Source organism: Rhinoderma darwinii, chromosome 10 (genome assembly GCF_050947455.1).
Source record: "Rhinoderma darwinii isolate aRhiDar2 chromosome 10, aRhiDar2.hap1, whole genome shotgun sequence".
NCBI lineage: Eukaryota > Metazoa > Chordata > Amphibia > Anura > Rhinodermatidae > Rhinoderma > Rhinoderma darwinii.
Genome location: NC_134696.1, coordinates 81,677,105 through 81,698,336, shown reverse-complemented (window position 1 = coordinate 81,698,336; position 21,232 = coordinate 81,677,105). Strand labels below are relative to the sequence as shown.

Sequence of the window (21,232 nt, the reverse complement as noted above, 5' to 3'; positions counted from 1 at the left end):
CATGATATTTCTAGCACTTCTTGTCTTATCCTCTTCCCGTCACAGCCATTTTTTGGGATTTTCGGTTTCATTTTTTCCTCCCCACCTTCCTTTCAAAAGTCATTACATTTTTATTTTTTCGTCGATAAAGCCATGTGAGGGGTTGTTTTTTGTGGAATGAGTTGAGTTTTTGATGGCACCGTTTATAGGGAAACTGGAAATAAATCCTTTGTGGGGTGGAATAGGAAAAAAGCAGTGATTCCTGAATATTTTGAGGGGTTTCGTTTTTATGGTTTTCACCGTACGGCAAAAATGTGATGTTAAATTTATTCCACCGGTCAATACAATTACGGCGATACCAAATTTATATATTTTTTTTTCGTTTTACAAAGAAGAAAATTTGTGTTTTGTCTCCATATTCTGAGAGCCATAACTTTTTGCGTCAATTGAGCCGTATGAGGGCTTATTTTTAGCGGGGCGAGCTTCTATTGGTACCATTTTGCGGTACATCAGACTTTTTGATCACTTTATTTATTTTTTTTGTGGGATATGAAGTGCCCAAAATAAAGCGATTCTGGCGGTTTAATTTCTTTTTTTTTACGACGTTCACCGTGCGGGTTAAATAATGTTATATTGTAATAATTCAGACTTTTACGAAAGCGGCAATACCCATTTTTTTTACACTACTAAAAACTTTCAACTTTTTTTTTTTTTTTGCACGGTTCATTTGTGCGCTGGTACTATACACTGCAATACTAATGTATTGCAGTATATTGTCCGTTTTACAGGCTCCTGTTAAGTCCTCCCAGAGGCAGGGCTTAACAGGAGATGAAGAAAGGCATTCCTGGTGGCCTTCATTAGGCCCCTGGACTGCCATGTCAACCATCTGCACCCCGCATTCGCGTCACAGGGGGTGCCGATGAGATGTCAGAGGGGTGTGCCCCCTCTTTCTAGCGTCTTAGATCCTGCGATCGTGATAGCGATTCTTATAACCGCTGTAGGATTAAAGTATGGCAATGGTTGTCTAATACTAGTGTTTCACACTCTACAGGCATACAATGCATTAGGGAAGTTTTCAGACCCTTTCAATTTTTTCACATGCTGAAATAACAAAAAGTTCTAGTTTTTTTTCCCATCATTCTGCACATAATACCCCATAATGACAAAGTGAAAACAAAAGGTTAGTAATCTTTGCTAATTTATTGACAAGTCTCCCTGTCCCAGCTGCTGAAAAACACCCCAACAGAATGATGCTGCAACCACCATGCTTCATTGTACGGATGGTATTGTGCAGGTGATGAGCAGTGCCTAGTTTCCTCCAGACATGACGCTTAGAATTGAGGCCAAAAAGTTCAATCTTGGTTTCATCAGATCACAGAATTTTGTTTTTAACAGTCTGAGGAGAGTCCTTATGGTGCTTTTTTGAAAACTCCAGGCAGGCTTTCATGTGTCTTTTACTGAGGAGAAGCTTCTCTCTGGCCACTCTGCCATAAAGCCCGGATTGGTGGAATGTTGCAGTGATGGTTTACCTTCTGGAAGTTTCTCTCATCTGCACACAGGATCTTTGGAGCTCAGCCAGAGTGACCATTGGGTTTTTAGTCACTTCTCTTACTAGGGCCTGCTCCCCCGATTACTTAGTTTGGTGGTTCGGCCAGCTCTAGGAAGAGTCCTGGTTTTCTTCCTTATGTAGGACACTGTGCTCTTGGGAACTTTTAGTGCAGAAGAAATTTTTGTTGTACCCTTCTCTAGGTCTGTTTCTCAACAGAATCCTGTCTCTGAGTTCTGCAGGCAGTTCTTCCCTCCTCATGGCTTGGTTTTTGCTCTGATATGCATTGTCAGCTGTTAGACCTTATATAGACAGGGGTGTGCCTTTCCAAATCATGTCCAATCAAATGAATTTACCACAAATGGACTGCAATCATGGTGTAGAAACATTTAAAAGATGATCTAGAGAAATAAGAGGCTCCCAGAGCTAAATTTCAAGTGTCATAGCAAAGGGTCTGAATACTTATGCCCATGCAAAATTTTAGTTTTTACTTTTTAATAAATGTGCAAAAATTTCTAAAACTCTGTTTTCTTTTCAATTCGTCATTATGGGGTATTGAGTGCAGAATGATGGGGAAAAACTTGCATTTTTTTATTATTTTATCACAAGGCCTTAACATAACAAAATGTGAAATAAATGAAAGGGTCTGAGGACTTTCCGAATGCACTGTAGATTAAATTATGCATGTCATTTCACATGGATGAGTATGAACCTCTGGGTGACCAGGTGACAGAAAAAAAAGAGCATGAAAGCTAATATGGCTGGTGTTACCAGCTACCATTATCGACTACTTCTTATGAAATTGCCAAATTGCTACTTGTACTCTTTTTTTTGTTCTTACCCTTGATATAAGTTCTCCCACCATTCCATTCCAAGTGCCATTCAACTCTGTAACACCATAAAGTCCATCAGCTACCAGGCGGATCTTATAATTAAAATGCAAGCTCTTCGATAGTTCCTGTAGCATGTCCACACAAAATCCTTCATACCGGTCATTACCCTCAAGTTCTTGATGGTTTGACTTTAGCATCAAATATGGATTTTCCTGTAAAATAACTGGTTTTGGTTATTGTAATCAGTTCATGGTTCTGTTTGAATAATTTTTACTTTGTTTAGAACATTTGATTTTCAGCAATCATTCATGAATAAGAATATGGAAAGCTACAATTACAGCACAGGGTAGAGTTAACACAGGTGCTCTGCCCTGGAAGTTAAAACACAAATAAAAGTATTGTAGAGGTAAATTTGTAGGTTTTTACCAGATTACTTAAATGGGCACGATCTATTAAAAAAAAACCTCTAGAAAAATCAAAAGTAGCAGCGAATACGAGAAACTTTGTAATAGATCTTATTAGAGAAAAATGCTTCTTTCTCCACTTATCAACTCACTGAGGGATCAGGTTACAGATGCCCAAAGAAGTCTATGGAGAGTGGAGGGAGAGCAGGAGAAGAGTGAGAGAAAGACAGAGGAGAGACACAATGTCAGGCTGGTGGAGGTGCCAGAAAGTGTGGAGGGGATAAACCCGGATGTTTATTTTGAAGCATTGCTGTTGGAAACGTTTTGGAGAGATGTATTGCCTCCCTTGTTTGCTATTGAGTGGGCTTGTAGAGATACAACTGAACCAGGTCCGCCGGTAGGCCAGAGAGCCCTGTGCTTACCAAGATATTATATAATAAAGATCATGATTTGATCCTCCCCAAAGCCATGAAAAAGCATGATATCCCCATCATTGTAGTAAGGATAGCATTTCCCCCGGATTGCTCAGTGGAAGTGCAGCTGAAGAGATCGCAGTTTATGGATATAGAAAGGTGGCATCCTGCCTTGAACGTGCAATACTCCATGATTTACCCGGCTAAATTTCAAGTGATGGCTTTGGGGTCAATATCCTTCTTTGCCATGCCGAGAGATAACTTGGGTAATTGGATGCCCAGGAGAGCCAACTGCGGGGTCCTGGGGAAGCTGAAGGTGGAGAGTTTGTTCAAACTGTAGGACTTTGTGTCTATTCTGATATACTAGCAAGGGATGTATATCATATTCGTAATGAAAGTTGCAGGGGCTCTTGCTACATGGTAATTGTGGGGCGATTGTATTATGAAAGTATGAGGATATAGCGGATGATGATTCATATGATATGGACTCTTATTTCAAAGCTAGTTATTGCTCGGTTTTTCGGAGGGGAGGACTACAGGTTACTATGTTTGGGGGAGAGTATTCCTTGGGGTTGGTGTTGGAAGGTTGGTACGTTTACACTATAACTTTTGTGCTTCTGTGTATTGCTTGTGGGCCAGCAGGTCTGTTTTTCCTGCTGAAGGAAGCCTTTGCAGATTACTTCTTTATGGTGGGGTAGGTGAACTTTGTCTCCTGGAACATTCGAGGTATGAGGCAGGCTACTAAACGTTATGCTATTTACGATTTTCTTAAAAAACACTCTCCAGCAATTATAGGGTTGCAAGAAACTCAGAATGACACAAAACTCTGTTAAGGCTCTTCACAGGGCTTAGATCGGGCATTGTTATCATTCAACGAGGAGTGGGTCTACTCATTCAAACGAACATGTCATAATTTATTTAAAGGTGAGGAGGGGAGATTTACTGCACTATATACCATTTTAAGTGTATTATGGTAGTGCTGTATATTCTGCCCATATACTCGAGTGTTCGTTTAAAGAAAGTGCTGGAATATCTAAATACTTTGCCAGATGCACCTTGACTTCCCATGGGGAATAACTTTCTTGAAAAGACACTTGATATATTCCCAGGTGATGGGGGATTCGCAGGTAACACAATTACCACTTTTGGAAAATTGCTGTTTGAGTTAGGGCTAGTAGATGTTTGGAGGGCAACGTAGTCGACTACAAGACAATATTCTTGCGCTTCCTCAAGGTGTAACTCTTTTTCGCATAGATTTAATTTTGTGCAATTTCATGACATATATATATATATAGATGTGGTAGGATATTTGCCACGGTCAATCTCATATCACATCCCGATGTACCTTTACCTTAAATTGGGACGGGGCTGCAGAGATAATCCTTAGGGGAGAAGCTTAATCTGTTCTGGTTAAAGCTCATTAGAAGAGGGGTTGTCAGTACTCAATTTACAGAATTCTCAATTCAATTCTAATACCACTCCCTTGGATGTGATCTGGGATGCTATAAAGGAGTTTCTGAAAGGAACGTTCATAATAGAAATTACGATTGAAAAGAACAAATCTAAACAGATGGATGAGGCTTTATGCACCAGGGTTAATAAAACGGAGACTCATCATCCTAGATAATTTTCCTGAATCATTACGTGATTGAAAGGAGTTCTAAAGTCATCTGTGATCTCACATGCTTGAACTGGCTGATAATAGACGTATATTTATAAAGCAGCAGTATTATGACTGGCAAACTCTTGGCTAGATTGGTCCAGACACAGAAAGGGGCATCTTTGTTCTCCGGATTAGAGCTGAGGGGGAAGGGCTTGTTACACAGACATCCAATTATCTGTATTCCAACAGTTTTATTCACAATTATATGCATCTAGATTAATTTATACTTCGCAAGATGATTATTTGGTGCCGTTTCTCTGCCATCCTTGAGCCAGGAGGATAGAGACTCACTCGAGGGCCCCTTCTCCTTGGAGAAATTGCAGAAGGCGGTGCGTAGAATGGCTAATGACAAGGCCTCGGGGGGTGGATGTACTGCCAGAGGAGGTATTTAAGGAGTACGGGGAGTTATTGTTACCACATTTGTTGAGCATTCTTCAGGATAGTTATGATAGGGGGAGACTTCAAACCTCCTTGTCTGAAGCGATTGTAGTGGTTTTACCTAAGGAGGGCAAAGTCTTGGATCTACCAGACTCATATGGTCCAATGTCCTTGTTGACATCTGATATAAATAGTATCACAGAGAGGGAACTCTTCATAAGACATAACCTTTATTCATTATTCAGATTAAAATACTCTATGTAATTCTTTTGAATACAAATACCCCTGACAAAATCAGGATTGAATCAAATAAGCAATCCACATTAATCACCTGGAGTATCCAGAAAATTACATCTAGATGGCGTGGTACCATACACCACCTATGGAGAAACTCCAGGGATACTGTAAAGGATCTGCCAGGCACAGCTTCGGGGTTAACTCCCTTAATTAATCAGTCAGCACCTGAATCTACATCCCTGAGACTGACTCCAGCTTCCACCACTCAGGCTGGCAGGCTTAGGAGTGGGAGAGCCTATCGCAGCCTGGCCAGACTCAGCTAGCTCCCGCCCTCTGTCTATTTATACCTGCATTTCCTGTTCCTCCTTGCTTGTTATTCTTTTTCGTGTGGTTTCCTGGCCCAGCTACAGCTCCTTCTATTTTGTTCCTGCTCCATACTGACCCTGGCTTACTGACTACTCTTCTGCTCTTCGTTTGGTACCTCGCACACTCCTGGCTTGACTCGGCTCGTTCACCACTCTGGTTGCTCACGGTGTTGCCGTGGGCAACTGCCCCTTTCCCTTGCTTGTATTCCCTTGTATGTTTGTCGTGTTTGTCGTGCACTTACTGAGTGCAGGGACCGCCGCCCAGTTGTACCCCGTCGCCTAGGGCGGGTCGTTGCAAGTAGGCAGGGACAGAGTGGCGGGTAGATTAGGGCTCACTTGTCCGTTTCCCTACCCCCCGGTCATTACAGATACAAAAAATTCTATCACACACAATTAGTGTAATTTCTAAGCACCAAATATTGCATAAATTGACCACAACACTGACACTTCATAACCGTCCCAATGCATTTCCCCAACCTAGTTGGTTCAACAGGGGACAATATTGGACAATTTGTGAGTAATTGGAGACATATAAAGTAATGGCCAGACCTAGGCTGAAAGCCATAAGGGCAGGCCAGCATCACCTGGGTTGCAGGAAGAGAAGAGTTAACAATAGTGAGAAGTAAGAGGGGGTTTGAAGGGGGGTGGTATGGGTGGGTCAGGGTTGATAAAAAGGTCAGAGCAGGTAGCGATTCGCGCCATCACCAGAGGAGACAGCAGGCCTAGCACAATGGAGGCTTTCCTGGTCCAGCTTAGCGCTGCGGTGGCTGAGCGCGGCATGGCGTGGCTGGTACAGGAGCTTGGGAGGACCGGTCCGCAGGAGCTGTCTGGATGTGTGTCAGAGGCGATCAATAAGACAGGTGGGGTCGGCGTCCCCTCAGTAGCGGCGTTCCCCGCGGGCGCGTCCTCCCACATGCCTCAGCGCGGATGTACTGCCGCGAGTTAGGCGCAGGATTCCGAGCCCCTAAAGGGACCCTCCAGCCCAGGTCCCTGGCTCCACAGCTCAGGGCCCAGTCTGAGAGGAATCCGGCGCCCCGTCCGGACTCTGCGGAGATGGGGGCGCAGCCTCCCTTGCATCGGGGACCGCCCCGTCTCCTGATGCCTGCTACGCGGACCTGCGGCGGGCCGACCCGGCGAGGCTCCAGTCGGGCAGGCCCATCTGTAGCCAATAAGTGCGTCCCGAGTCTTCACGTACGGTGGTCATACAGAATTCTGGCGGTGGGCGGCGACGCCCCATCGGCCCCAATACTGGGGCGGTTCCTGCGCGACGGGAGGTGAGCCCCCTGTCATCTGAGGCCTATTACGGGACCCCCAAGATGAGGCGCGGCTGCTCTTCGAGTAGTGCCTGTCCAGCCCCTGACGGTCCAGTAAAGTCCATGGATCTGAATGTCGTGGAGGATGGTGATCGTCGAGATGTCTCCTTTGCCCCAGCTGGTGGGGACACAGCACCTACGCAGCCCAATGAGTCTATTTCACCTTTATGTTCTTTTCCCACAGTGTTTAGGTCCCCTGGGGCTGTGGGTGGATCCCAGGTGGGGACAGCGTTAGAGGTGGGTAGTACTGTTGCGCCGCTTGGGTTGGGGCAATGTGGGGTGAGGGAGGTACAGGAATTGCTAGGTTGTGTGAGAGAATTATTGGCTCGGTGTGATGGAGCTTCCTCTCCTGTCACCACGTAGGTTAAATCGCTGGTCGGGTTGGCCTTTGGGGGGGTTCTCTCCTCAGGGGTTGGTCATTGACTAAGGAGTCGAGGGTGATCACGTCGGTCCAAATGGAGAAGGATAAGGACATGGATAGGGTGAGGCTGGATGAAAGGGGAAGTTAATTTGGGCACGCATTTGAAGCAAGAGGTCAGGGAAAACATATTTAAAGATGACTATGTAGAGATATTCTGCCTCCTCCCCCTGGAGAAGTTCAATCTTGATAAAGGAAAACGGGTTGAGAGCAAGAAGGAAGAGGAAGAGAAGCATCAGTACCGGTAAATTCCTCAAACATTTTTGAATTGGTGGCAAGCGTTTCCCATCCTGGCAAGTATTATAGGTGAAAAGGCGCCGGAGCATAGTTCCGCTCTTTCTGTTACATGGATGCTATCAGTGAGGCGCATGGTGTTTATGGGGGTCAATAAGGATATTGTTGGGATAATAAGGATATTGAAATGTGGTTGCGTGTGATGGCTCCTGTTAGTTTCGGTCAGTCCTGTCATGAGGGGGCCGGTGCTGCCGACCCCTCTACACAGTTCGGCCAAGGTAGTGTTGGAACAGGGGAAAAAATCCGGTCTGTGCAGGCAGCTTAACGAGGGCCAGTGCATATTCGGAGCAGGGTGCAAATTTAAACACAACTGTTCCTCCTGTGGCAGGACCTCACACAGGTAGTCTAAATGTTTAAAAAAAGGCAAGGGAAAAGGAGCGAGCGGTTCTAGCCCAGGGTCGGACACCAGTGAATTGGTTAGAGATGCAGCCTTATCTAAATAGATTCCCCGACAGGGTGCGAGTGGAGCGGTTGTCTGACTGTTGCCGGATCGGTTTCATGATCCATTCCCCTCCTCACGATGTCCCCTTTTCTTTTCGGAACTTGTGGTCTACACATCAAAATGGCCCCGTAAAAAGACGAAACGGCCATTAAAATCAGTGGGCAGATGTTTGGAGGCGTTCAGCCTCCGAATTTTTAGCCGTTTCTTGGGGGGGGGGGTTTACGGCACAAAAAGCGTCTGAAAATAGGCCGTGTGCATGTATTGTATGTCATGTATGCATTTAGTCTGAACATATTGCTCATTGAGTGCAGCTATCACTTAGGCCCCACGGGAGAATTGCGGCCCCATTCATTCCAATGGGGTCATGCACACGACCGTGGTTTCCACGGTCCGTGCATGTCCCAGGAGCCCCAGGCTCATAGGAAATAATGCACGCGGCCATGTGCACGGCCCGCGATTTGCGAGCGGCTTGCAAGTGACGCTCCACACCCGGCCGACCCGAAAATCACGGCCGTGCACATGGCTACGGTCGTGTGCATGAGGCCTCAGTCTTATACTTATTTTTTTCTTGGTATCAATTTCTAATTAATCTATTTCTTAGATGTCTTCAGCAGGTCTTGCGACAGATATTGGAGGAAGCTCCTCAGCAGAAACAGCTGCCTGCTAGAGAAGGAGCAATATACTCAGACATATTGGAGCAGGTCTGCTGTGTACTAAGAGGTTTTAGGCAGGCCCATGTTTTCCCTCTGGTTTCCTTGATACCTAGGGTATTGATACAAATCAGGCAAGACTCATTCAGATGAGTCAAGGATGTTAGCCCCTTCCCCCCCCCCGTCCACCCGGCATTTAGAAATTATCTCACAGCACTCAACACTACCAGGACCTGAAGAGTTTCAACCTGAAAGCCTGTAGTTTGACCAGCCTCTTTTATAATCTAAAAGGCTCTTCAATAAATTTATGAAGACCTGCCCCCACACAGTAGAATGCCCTCTAGCTGCCACCATATAGTATAAATTCCCCACAGTGTAATGCCCCCATAGATGCCCCTATGCAGTATAATGCCCACACATATGCCCCCATACAGTATAATGCTCACACAGATGCAGGGCCGGCCCTAGGATAGATGGCGCCCTGTGCGAAATGATCTTTCGGCGCCCCACCCAGTCATTAAAAAAAAATGCCCCATAAAAAAATTATAATGCCCCTTTAGTGCCCCCATACAGTATAATAATAATATTTAATAATATAATATATTACAACCCCTTCAAGGACACAGTATTTTGTCCTCTAATTGTGCCCACAGTATTATGCCCCCTGTAGTACCCCTACACAGTATAATGTCCGCTTAGTGGCCCCCACACAGTATAATGCCCCCTGTAGATTTTGCCATATAGCCTCCCTGTAGACAGTGCCATAATCCCCCACCTCCTTTTTGTAGATCGTGCCATACAGCCCCCCACACCTCCCCCTTGTAGACATTGCCATACAGTCCCCCACCTCCCCCTTGTAGATCGTGCCATACAGTCCCCGCACCTCCCCCTTGTATACAGTGCCCCCAAACAAAAACAAAAATTGTACTCACCTAGGCCCCGTTCCCAAGACGAACTGAGCTGCTCCATGACGGAACCCTAGTACAGAGTTTCCCAACCTTTTCGGACTCGAGGCAGCACTGGAAAAACAAAATTTCCTCAGGGCCCCCCTACCAAAAATTGTTTTGAGAAAGACAGAAAACGGCTAAGAACAAGCACTCCACTCGTAGGGCATGTTCACACACGTTTTTGTAAGGCAAAAAAAATCTGCCTCAAAATTCCTTCAGCAACTGACAGTGCATGTGACCTTTTTTTTGTGTTTTTTCTTAAGCTGTTGAAGCGAATGCAAAAGACGCAGGGAAAAAAGCTCCAAACGAGTAATTTTCTGCCTCCTATTAATTTCAATTGGAGGTCAGAGGTGGAAACCACTTGAAGACCATCACTCCATCAGCCCCCCACTCACAGAAAAATGACCATCAACCCCCCACTCACAGTAAAATGACCATCAGCCCCCCACTCACAGATTCCCCCTGTAGGTAGCGCCACACAGCCCCTTGTAGGTAGCGCCACACAGCCCCTTGTAGGTAGCACCACAAAGCCCCTTGTGGGTAGCGCCAGACAGCCCCCTTGTAGGTAGCGCCACACAGCCCCCTGTAGGGAGTGCCGCACAGCCCCCTGTAGGGAGTGCCGCACAGCCCCCTGTAGGGAGTGCCGCACAGCCCCCTGTTAGGAAGTGTCGCAAAGGTAGCACCACAAAGCCCCTTGTGGGTAGCGCCAGACAGACCCTTGTAGGTAGCGCCACACAGCCCCTTGTGGGTAGCACCACACAGCCCCCTTGTGGGTAGCACCACGTAGCCCCTTGTAGGTAGCACCACACAGCCCCCTTGTAGGTAGCGCCACACAGCCCCTTGTGGGTGGCACCACACAGCCCCCTTGTGGGTAGCACCACGTAGCCCCTTGTAGGTAGCACCACACAGCCCCCTTGTAGGTAGCGCCACACAGCCCCCTTGTAGGTAGCGCCACACAGCCCCCTTGTAGATAGCGCCTCACAGCCCCCTTGTAGATAGCGCCACACCGCCCCCTTGTAGATAGCGCCACACAGACCCCTTGTAGATAGCGCCACACAGCCCCCTTGTAGATAGCGCCACACAGCCCTCTTGTAGATCGCGTCATACAGCCCCCTGCAGGGAGTGCCGCACAGCCCCCTGTAGGGAGTGCCGCACAGCCCCCTGTAGGGATTGCCGCACAGCCCCCTGTAGGGAGTGCCGCACAGCCCCCTGGTAGGAAGTGTCGCAAAGACCCCTGGTGGGGAGTGCCACACAGCCCACAGCCCCCTGGTAGGGAGTGCCCCACAGCCCACTGGTTGGTAGTGCCCACAGCCCCCTGGTTGGTAGTGCCCCACAGCCCCCTGGTTGGTAGTGCCTCACAGCCCACATCCCCCTGGTTGGTAGAGCCACACAGCCCCCTGGTTGGTAGTGCCACACAGCCCACAGCACCCTGGTTGGTAGTTCCACACAGCCCACTGGTTGGTAGTGCCACACAGCCCACAGCCCCCTGGTTGGTAGAGCCACATAGCCCCCTGGTAGGTAGTGCCACACAGCCCCCTGGTAGGTAGTGCCACACAGCCCCCAAGTAGGTAGTGCCACACAGCCCACTGGTTGGTAGTGCCACACAGCCCACAGCCCCCTGGTTGGTAGTGCCACACAGCCCCCTGGTTGGTAGTGCCACACAGCCCACAGCCCCCTGGTAGGTAGTGCCACACTGCTCACAGCCCCCTTGTAGGTAGTGCAAGGACTACGAAATGACCGATAGCTGGCGGGCAATAGACATTCAAAAAAGGACAACTGTGCAGGAGCACACAAAATACCCAGCTTTCCCAGCTATCAAATAAATGTGTGGAAATAAACTAAGTTATAACTTTTATTTAGTCTGAGTAAAGGATTAATCCTTTTAGCTAGATTAAATAAAAGTTATATCTTAGTTTATTTCCACACTTTTTTTTTTGATACCCGGGAAAGGTGGGTATTTTTGTGTGCTCCTGCACAGTTGTCCTTTGTAGGTAGTGCCACACAGCCCACAGCCCCCCTGTAGATAGCAACCCCCCCTCCTTCCAGTAAAGATAGCGCCACCGTAGCTCCCTGAAGGAGCGGAATCCCCGTGTGGCTGGGGATTTCGGTCCTGGAGCGCTGCTTGATGCCTCTGTCCATATATGGACAGTGACATCAGGGAAAACTCCTGAGGCGGAATCCCCATCCACAGCGTTGCAGACGCTATGACCGTCGATTCCACTCCAGGAGAAGCTCCTGTCGTCTATGTCCATGACGTCATTGGCTTCTCCTGGAGTGGAATCCCCGGTCATAGAGTCTGCAATGGGGTTTGATATCTACAGGGGGCACTATAGAAGAGCAAGGGAGTGATCTCCCTGCTCTGCTGTCTACTAGCGCCTCTGTAGCTGAAGGGCGCTAGTAGACAGCAGAGCAGGGAGATATCTCCCTGCTCTGCTATAGTGCCGTCGCTACCGCTATAGCAGCCACAGCAGCCTCTAGCGGTGTCACCGCTAGCAGCCGCTATGGCTGCTACAGCGGTAGCGATGGCCACTAAGTGAAGAAGTGCCCGGGTGCGACTGCAGTTAGTGTGTGTATCCCCGCTGGTAGTTGCAACGGCGCTGGGATACACACACCCGCTGGCGCCCCTCTTGCCGTGTGGCGGCTGGCGCCCTGTGTGACCGCACTGGTCGAACATAGCTAAGTCCGGCCATGCAGAGATGCTCCCATGATATAACGCCGACAGATGCCCCCATACAGTATAATGCCCACACAGATGCCCCATGCTGTATAATACCCAAACAAATTCCCCAATACAAATTCCCCAATGCCCCAGAGCTGCCCCATACAGTATAATGCCCCCATACAGAATAATGCCCCCACAGCAGCCCCATACATTATAAAGCCCCTGTAGCTGCCCCCATACAGTATACAGCCCCCTTAGATGCCACCATACAGTATAATGCCCCCACAACTTCCTGCATATAGTATAATGCCCCTATAGCATCCTCCATACAGTATAATGCCCCCATACAGTATAATGCCTCCTTAGCTGCCACCATACAGTATAATGCCCCCTTAGCTGGACAGTGATGTGAAGGGCATATATATGGACAGTGACAAAAAGGGATTCTCCAGGCACAGCACTTAAAGTAGCACTGTGCCTGGGAGTCCTTGGCGAGCGGAGGAGCTCTCTCTGCTCTGAACTAATGCTGAAGCAGGGTGCTGACTGTTCCCTGCTTCAGCATTGGATTAAATTGTATCTGCTTTCTGAGGACATAACACCGGCCACCCGGGACACCGCCCGGAATCCAGGACTTTCCCGCTGAATCCGGGACGGTTGGGAGGTATGGAGGTGTAGTGTCACATTGATCCACAACCATACATTCACAGCCCAGTTAAAGAAAAATATATTCTAAACATGTGTAACCAATTTTTACAGTAAAGGGTCAGGGGTGAAACAGAAATAAATAAACACAAACTGTCTAAATCAGATCCAGATAGACCATTTCCGAGTCTTAGCTCAACAGAGTTATTTTATCACGTATACATGGCATATATCACGTTACCCAAATTAAAGCAAAAACATAATGAGAGAGGGAATAACGAAGCTACAGAACAACAAAGCTTACAAAGGAAAGCACCTCATTAAGTTCATATGGATAAAACTATCTAAACCTATAAATCCACTGGGTCTCTTTTTGTAGAATTCTTCGATCCCAGTCACCCCCACAGGGGGATGGTAAAACCAATTCAATTGCTGAGAATGAAATTGATGCTGGGTCAACATTGTGGCACTCATTTATATGTCTAGGGATAGTTTTATCACATCTATTTTCTATGTCATTAAGATTTTCACCTATCCTTCTATGGAATTCCCTGAGTCTTCCCTATATAATCTTTAGGGCAGGTACATTGACACAGATAAATGACCCCCCTACTCTGACAATTGCAAAAATCACATAGGTAAAAGATCTGTCCAGTAATCGAACTCTTTACCATTTTTGTGCGTCGCATATAGGGACGGCCTTCACAACCACTAAATCTAATATTTCCCACAATGTTGGAACTGTTCCAGTTGCTTCGTGGTGTGGGTCTGGTATAGTGGCTATGCACCAATCTCTCTTGTAAACACCATCCCTTCCTGAATGTTGTGATGCCCACGGTCGCTGACCGCTGGCATTCCCCACTTACCAGAAGCCACGACCACAGGACTCTGAAACCCTGCCGGCATCTCCTTCCCCAGAGTTGCTGGCGCACACTGCTCTCTCCTCCGGCTGATGCCCGTAGGGTGTCCGCTTGTCCCCGGTCTTAAAGGACCAGCGCGTGCACCAGGAACATCACCCCTAACCAATCCCAGGACACCCGGGATTTTAAAAAGAACTCTGCCCACTTCCTCATTGCCTGAGAAATGTTGTGCAAAGGTTCCCTGGCGTTATCCAGTATCCGTGTTCGGTGTCGAGTCCAGTGTCCGTGTCCAGTCCAGCATCCATGACGACTTCTGTACCTGTGTCAGATGTCTGTGTAAAGTCCAGTATCCATGACGACTTCAGTATCCATGGCCGGTGTCCGTGCCAAGTCTAGTGTCTGTGATGACTACAGTTTCCGTGTCCTGTATCCAAGACAAGTCCATTTGTCCAGCACAAGCCAGCTTCCAATATTCCGTCACAAGCCAGCCTCCAATAGTCCGGCACAAGCCAGCTTCCAATAGTCCGGCACAAGCCAGCTTCTAACTATCCAGCACAAGCAAGCTATCAAGGTACTCTCGCCCTAGTGGCTGTCATTGACATTTTGTTTGACCAGCTGCTACTCCGTTATGGCAGAGTGGCCCAGTGGGTCCACGTTCCCCACAGCCAAGACAAATGTTATGGAGGGTTTACATGGTATTACATCTGTTAAGTCACCATCAGCCAGCAGGACCCCCAATAATTCTCCAAAACTCCAAAAACTTTAGGAGCTTGGTCGTCATAGGGTCCTATAATCCTGCATATTTGCCTGTCCCCCGTATCAGATTTAAGTTTGGGTACAAGGAGATCATCTCAGATTTGGATAAGGGCATTATGATATGCGGATTGAAGGATCTGTCTAGGGTACACTCTTGCCTCAAATCTATTCCTCAAACCTCTGGCTTGTACCTGGAATTCATTGTCCGATGAACAATTCCTCCGGACCCTCAAGTATTGGCCTTTGGGGATACTACGTCCGAAAGATGGGGGATGGTCGCTCTCCCAGTGTAGGAGGCTATTAGTTGAGGATGGTTTATGAAACAGAGAACAGGAGATACGCACCCCCCCCCCTTCCTGTTCGTTGTTCCATAACTTGAGATCCAAAAAGTAAATCTCCTATTACCAGTTTCTCCAGGTGTAAGGAGACGTCTGTCACTTTAAGGTCGTCATGACTACTAGCCTAGCTTCTGGGTGGCCCTGGTTTGAGAAGCAGAGCCAATCTCATTTCTCTGACTGCAGCCTATCAGGGCCAATATTGGAGTATTTGATTCTCTTCAGTTTTCTCATTGTTGCTTGTAATTTTCTAGTGTATGCATGTTTCTGATCAAGTTCCTGGTTACACCCTAAATCACCTTGACTATTTGGACTCTTTGAATTGGACTACGACTTTGTCTTTGGATTTACCCTCTGCTCATTGATTTGGACATTCTGCTCTCGGCTGGTTTTGACTTCTGTAACTCCTGGTATTCTTCTGTTTTGCGATTTGGACTTTTAGTATCTCCTGGTTTTGAACTCTGTTGATTACTCCTCTGGCTTGTCTGGTTATCTGTTCTGGTATTGCCTGCATGTGCACCTCCTGTCCAACACCTTATTCTCTTAAAGCCACCTGGGTTCTATGCAGCCAAATCCAACCTGCCTTGGCGGGCTCTGGTGAAGACCATTGGTTAGCATAGTCTAAGGCTACTCTGAGTGGTGACAGACTTGAGGTAGCTGATTTACCTGTACACGTGATCCAGACATTCTCCAGCTGCCTATGGCGAATTGCTTGTATAGCAATTCCATAAACTTGCTCAAGTAGTGATTCCTTGACACCAGGTGGTCCCAGAAGACATTCAGATCACAGCTGTTCTGTCTCTAGATGCTACCAAAGCCATTAACGGTATTGAATAGGGGTATTTGTGGACCATCCTGGAGATGAGATTTGGTTCAAACTATATTCGGTGGTTGCAGCTGCTCTATCAAGCTCCGAATGCACGAATAAGGGCTAATGGGGCATTGTCAGGGCGTTTTTTCTTTGGCTCGGGGGACACGGCAAGGTTGGCCTCTTTCACCTTTGCTATTTGCACTGGTCGTGGAGCCACTGGCATATATATTACAGAGTCACCCCCTGGTAACTGATATCCAATATGAGGACATTGAGGAATGTATTGCATTATATCGAATTAGCAGGTGGAGCTTGTCTATGCAAAATAGAGCCTTCGTTCCAGGTTAGCAACCGGCATATGCAGCATGCATTCGTCTGAGCGCTGTGACCCCTTCAAACAGCTGATCGACGGGGGTGCCAACAGTCGGACCCCCACTGATTTAATATTGTTGGCCTAGCATTCATGTTTATTTCAATAGGAGAGGGGAATGAGCCACTGCCGGACCCTTTGGTGGCATCTTAGCTCTCGCGAGAGCAAAGGATTGGGTACGTTTATATCCAATATGCGCAATCCTTCTTCCCCCAACTTCTGCCACCCAGGGGAAGTTGGGAGGCCCAATACATATTAGATTGTCGTCCGATCCCATTGAAAATGGTGGGTTTGGAGAACTTTTAGCTAATAGATATAGTCAGCTTTAGCCTTGTGCACAGAGCTTGTACAAAGACACTTGGAGTCCCTGTAACTGCATAATATGGAGCCAGTATTATAGAGATATTCCCTAGGAGCAATGATTAAAGGGGAGAATATCTGCTTAATACGGCATCAGATTGGGCATTTTTTAAATCAGAGAAAAGCAGAGGTACAGAAGGGCCCCATAGACTTATGAGTGCCGTATTAAAGCTCGGGATAACTTCTCGTTTGTACCTAGTGGTAATACATGAATGTGCATGACCCCCAAACTGGTGTTGACAATCTATCCTACAGTATTTCAGCTTGAAATTAGTACAATTTGCTATTATGAAGTTTAATTGTCTTTGTTTTTAGTCTATCAGCATGAACCGTCAGCACTTCCAGTCATTATAAGGGACATATTCAGATCTCCACAAGAACATGGAGATCAGTATCCGTCACCTGCTGCCAGCCTGCCAGTACTCGAACAAATCTGGGCCGCTGCTTAAAAAAAAAAAAAAAAAAAAAAAAAGCATTTCCAGAAAAGGATTAATTAAGGAGTCTGCACGATTTTACCACATTACTCCAACTGGGGTATCTTGGATCTTAACATGGTTTTAAGCCAGTAAAAATAGGGAGGATTTCTCCAGCTCACCTTGTGGAAGTTGCGTGTTTTGTGGATGGTAATCCTGGCGCTCGGATCCTCGTGGTGGCACACGGAAAAACTTGCTGTTTTGTAGAAAAGAATGGTTGGATCCAGCGCTGACAGAAATAAAAGGAAACTTTTTCCAAGTTTTATTAATTCTTGGTTAAAAGAAGGTATTCATTAGCGTATGTGGTATGTCTTGCAATGATAGGTTTAAAGGTAGGTAGCCTACGCGTTTCGGATGGTGTCTCCGTCCTTATTCATGGCTTAGAATGAGACAACTGACTGTGAATGCTTGGTTTAAATGTATTTGACCACAGGTGTGTGTTTTTAATTGCGTTCCAGGGATGCGTAATGTTGGAGCGCAACTGCGGGCCCGCCTCTATTATACCAGTTCTTTGGATTCATTGACTAAATAACTTGAAGATGGTAAGTATCTTTTAATTATTAGTTTATAAATTTGCAAATTACTTTTGAACTGTGTATGTTCGTATTATTTGTTATTATTCATAGATACGCGGATAGGTGGAAATTCGGTGGTTTGTTTATACATTTATTTGGACATTTTTTTGGTATTGTGTTTATAACGCATTGGGTCAGATTGTGTGTGTATGGTAACTGAATGGGAAATGTTGAAAAAGAAAAACGAGGGAAATTTCGATCAAGGAAGTTGTGAATATGAGTTGATGAAAATTCGTGACAAGTCTGCTAAAAAGCTTATGTATCTGGGTAGATATATAATGCTGGTTAAAAAAGTATTAAATAAAGATTTAGAGGTAGTGATTTTTTTCATACCTACTAAGTATGAAGATATATGTTGGTTATCTAATGCATATATTTATCAATTTAACGTATGGTTTTGTCATTATGGTATGTTCGAATAGCTATAACATGCTCTCGTGAAAATTGTATTTTTTATTGTGATAGTCATGAGAGTATCTGTATAACATGGATGATGTATCATGTCAGATTTTTTCATTGATTGAAAACTGATAATTGTATGGTCAATAGTAGTGCATAATCTCTTTTTTTAGATTTAGACCTTCTGGTACTCTTGTTTTGAGACGAAAAATCCAATATGCTTCTCTTTGGAGCATTTTTTCTTTCATGTTTCCTCCTCTTTTGGATTTACGGATTTTTTTCAATTGCGTAGCATCGGAATGAATTTATTGTTCTTTTATGGAAAAATATGAAATGTCTTGCCGCATTTGAGATGTTTTGGATGTTAGAATTTCTTATATAGCTTAGGTGTTCAAGTATGCAGATTTTTAATCTGCGGCTTGTACAGCCTATGTATTTTAAGTTACATTCTGTACATTCAATTATATATACATAAGTGAGTTGTCTCATTCTAAGCCATGAATAAGGACGGAGACACCATCCGAAACGCGTAGGCTACCTACCTTTAAACCTATCATTGCAAGACATACCACATACGCTAATGAATACCTTCTTTTAACCAAGAATTAATAAAACTTGGAAAAAGTTTCCTTTTATTTCTGTCAGCGCTGGATCCAACCATTCTTTTCTACAAAACAGCATGGTTTTAAGCCCTTGTGCCGCAGCCATTTTTCAGTTTTACATTTTGTGGATACCTCATCATAGGAACATAAAAACGAAAAAAACAAACAGAAGTGTCGGATCTGATGCCCGACGGAACCCATTGACTTTAATGGGTTCCGTCAAGTTTCCGTCATTTTGGCAGACAAAATAGCGCTACTGGAATATGGCAGCATTTGCAACAGATTCTCCTTTATATTAACAAAGCTTACATTTCAAGTTTATTGAACAAAAAGTACCTCAAAACGGATGGTTCAACAGAATGCAACAGGGTGCCTATTCTGCATCATCCTGTTGCCATAGACTTGTATTGTGCAAAAAAATTGATCTGTCAGGATCCTGTTGTTCAACACGGCAGAAAAATTAGACAGTCTCTGTTTGTTTGTCCTATTGATTAAATAGATCCTGACGGAAACTTGTCAAAAAGGTAGACGAACGGACAATTTCAACCATTAAAGAAGCCCCATTGAAAACGTTCACGAATCCGTTTGGAAAAGAAAAAAAACAAACAGATGTTTGAAAAGGATAGCCAAACGTGGAGTGAACAGGCCCTAATTCTATCAGTGGTAGTGGAACATCTGTTTGTCTATAGACACCCCAAGACCCAATTCATATATTAGAAACCTCTAGGAATCACATTTTGATTCAGTAGTATAGTACGGAGTCTGGATGTTGCAACTGTAAGGGTATGTTCACACGGCAAACAAAAACGGCTGTAAAATACTGAGCTGTTTTCAAGGGAAAACAGTCTTTGATTTTCAGCCGTTTTTTATGCATCAACCATTTTTTGATGCGTTACTTACGGCTGTTTTTTAAGCTGTTTTTCTATTGAGACGGCTGACACGGCTCCAAAAACTGCTCAAGAAGTGACATGCACTTCTTTTTTATGGGGCCCCGTGGGAAAAAATCACTGTTTTTCCCATTGAAGTCAGTAGGCAGATGTTTGGAGGCGTTCAGCCTTTGTATTTTTAGCCGTATTTCGGGGCATTTAAGGCCCGACAAATGGCTGAAAATAAGCCGTGTGAACAGGGGCGTAACTAGGAAAGACTGGGCCCCATAGCAAACTTTTGACTGGAGCCCCCCTCCCCTGGGTGTCACACAACCCCCACCCTTGTAGATAGTGCCTTTTTTACAGCCCCCCTGTAGATAACGCCATACAGCCCCCTCTGTAGATAACGCCATACAGCCCCCTCTGTAGATAACGCCATACAGCCCCCTCTGTAGATAACGCCATACAGCCCCCTCTGTAGATAACGCCATACAGCCCCCTCTGTAGATAACGCCACACAGCCCCCTCTGTAGATAACGCCATACAGCCCCCACTGTAGAGAACGCCATACAGACTCCCCCTGTAGATAACGCCATACAGCCCCCACTGTAGATAACGCCATACAGACCCCTCTGTAGATATCTACAAAGGGGGCTGTATGGCGTTATATACAGAGGGGGCTGTATGGCGTTATCTACAGGGGGAGTCTGTATGGCGTTCTCTATAGGGGGAGTCTGTATGGCGTTCTCTACAGGGGGGGGTCTGTATGGCGTTCTCTACAGGGGGGGCTGTATGGCATTCTCTACAGGGGGCTGTATGACGTTCTCTACAGGGGGGGGCTGTATGGCGTTCTCTACAGGGGGGGCTGTATGGCGTTATCTACAGAGGGGGCTGTATGGCGTTCTCTACAGGGGGGGCTGTATGGCGTTCTCTACAGGGGGGCTGTATGGCGTTCTCTACAGGGGAGGCTGTATGGCGTTCTCTACAGGGGGGCTGTATGGCGTTCTCTACAGGGGGGCTGTATGGCGTTCTCTACAGGGGGGCTGTATGGCGTTATCTACAGGGGGGCTGTATGGCGTTATCTACAGGGGGGCTGTATAGCGTTCTCTACGGGTGGCTGTATGGCGTTCTCTACGGGGGGCTGTATGGCGTTCTCTACGGGTGGGCTGTATTGCGTTCTCTACGGGGGGCTGTATGGCGTTCTCTACGGGGGGCTGTATGGCGTTATCTACAGGGGGGGCTGTATAGCGTTATCTACAGGGGGGTATGTATGGCTTTTTCTACAGGGGGTCTGTATGGCTTTCTCTACAGGGGGTATGTATGGCGTTATCTACAGGGGGGGCTGTATGGCGTTATCTACAGAGGGGGCTGTATGGCGTTCTCTACAGGGGGGGCTGTATGGCGTTCTCTACGGGGGGGCTGTATGGCGTTCTCTACGGGGGGCTGTATGGCGTTCTCTACGGGGGGCTGTATGGCGTTCTCTACGGGGGCTGTATGGCGTTCTCTACGGGGGGCTGTATGGCGTTCTCTACGGGGGGGCTGTATGGCATTCTCTACGGGGGGCTGTATGGCGTTCTCTACACGGGGGGCTGTATGGCGTTATCTACAGGGGGGGATGTATGGCGTTAGCTACAGGGGA

The 21,232-nt window shown here is 46.4% G+C and overlaps 1 protein-coding gene across 2 annotated transcripts in view; it reads right to left on the bottom strand.

Annotated features, from left to right (window-relative positions):
• Window positions 1-21,232, bottom strand: part of GRIK4 (glutamate ionotropic receptor kainate type subunit 4) — a 289,366-nt gene that overhangs the window by 42,545 nt on the left and 225,589 nt on the right. The window contains exon 12 of one of the 2 annotated variants that reach the window (XM_075840105.1): window positions 2,367-2,570. In XM_075840105.1, the coding sequence (XP_075696220.1) occupies window positions 2,367-2,570 (204 nt within the window). Of the gene's footprint in view, window positions 1-2,366; window positions 2,582-21,232 lie in introns of those variants that run through there. The other variant, XM_075840106.1, reaches the window with a different exon arrangement.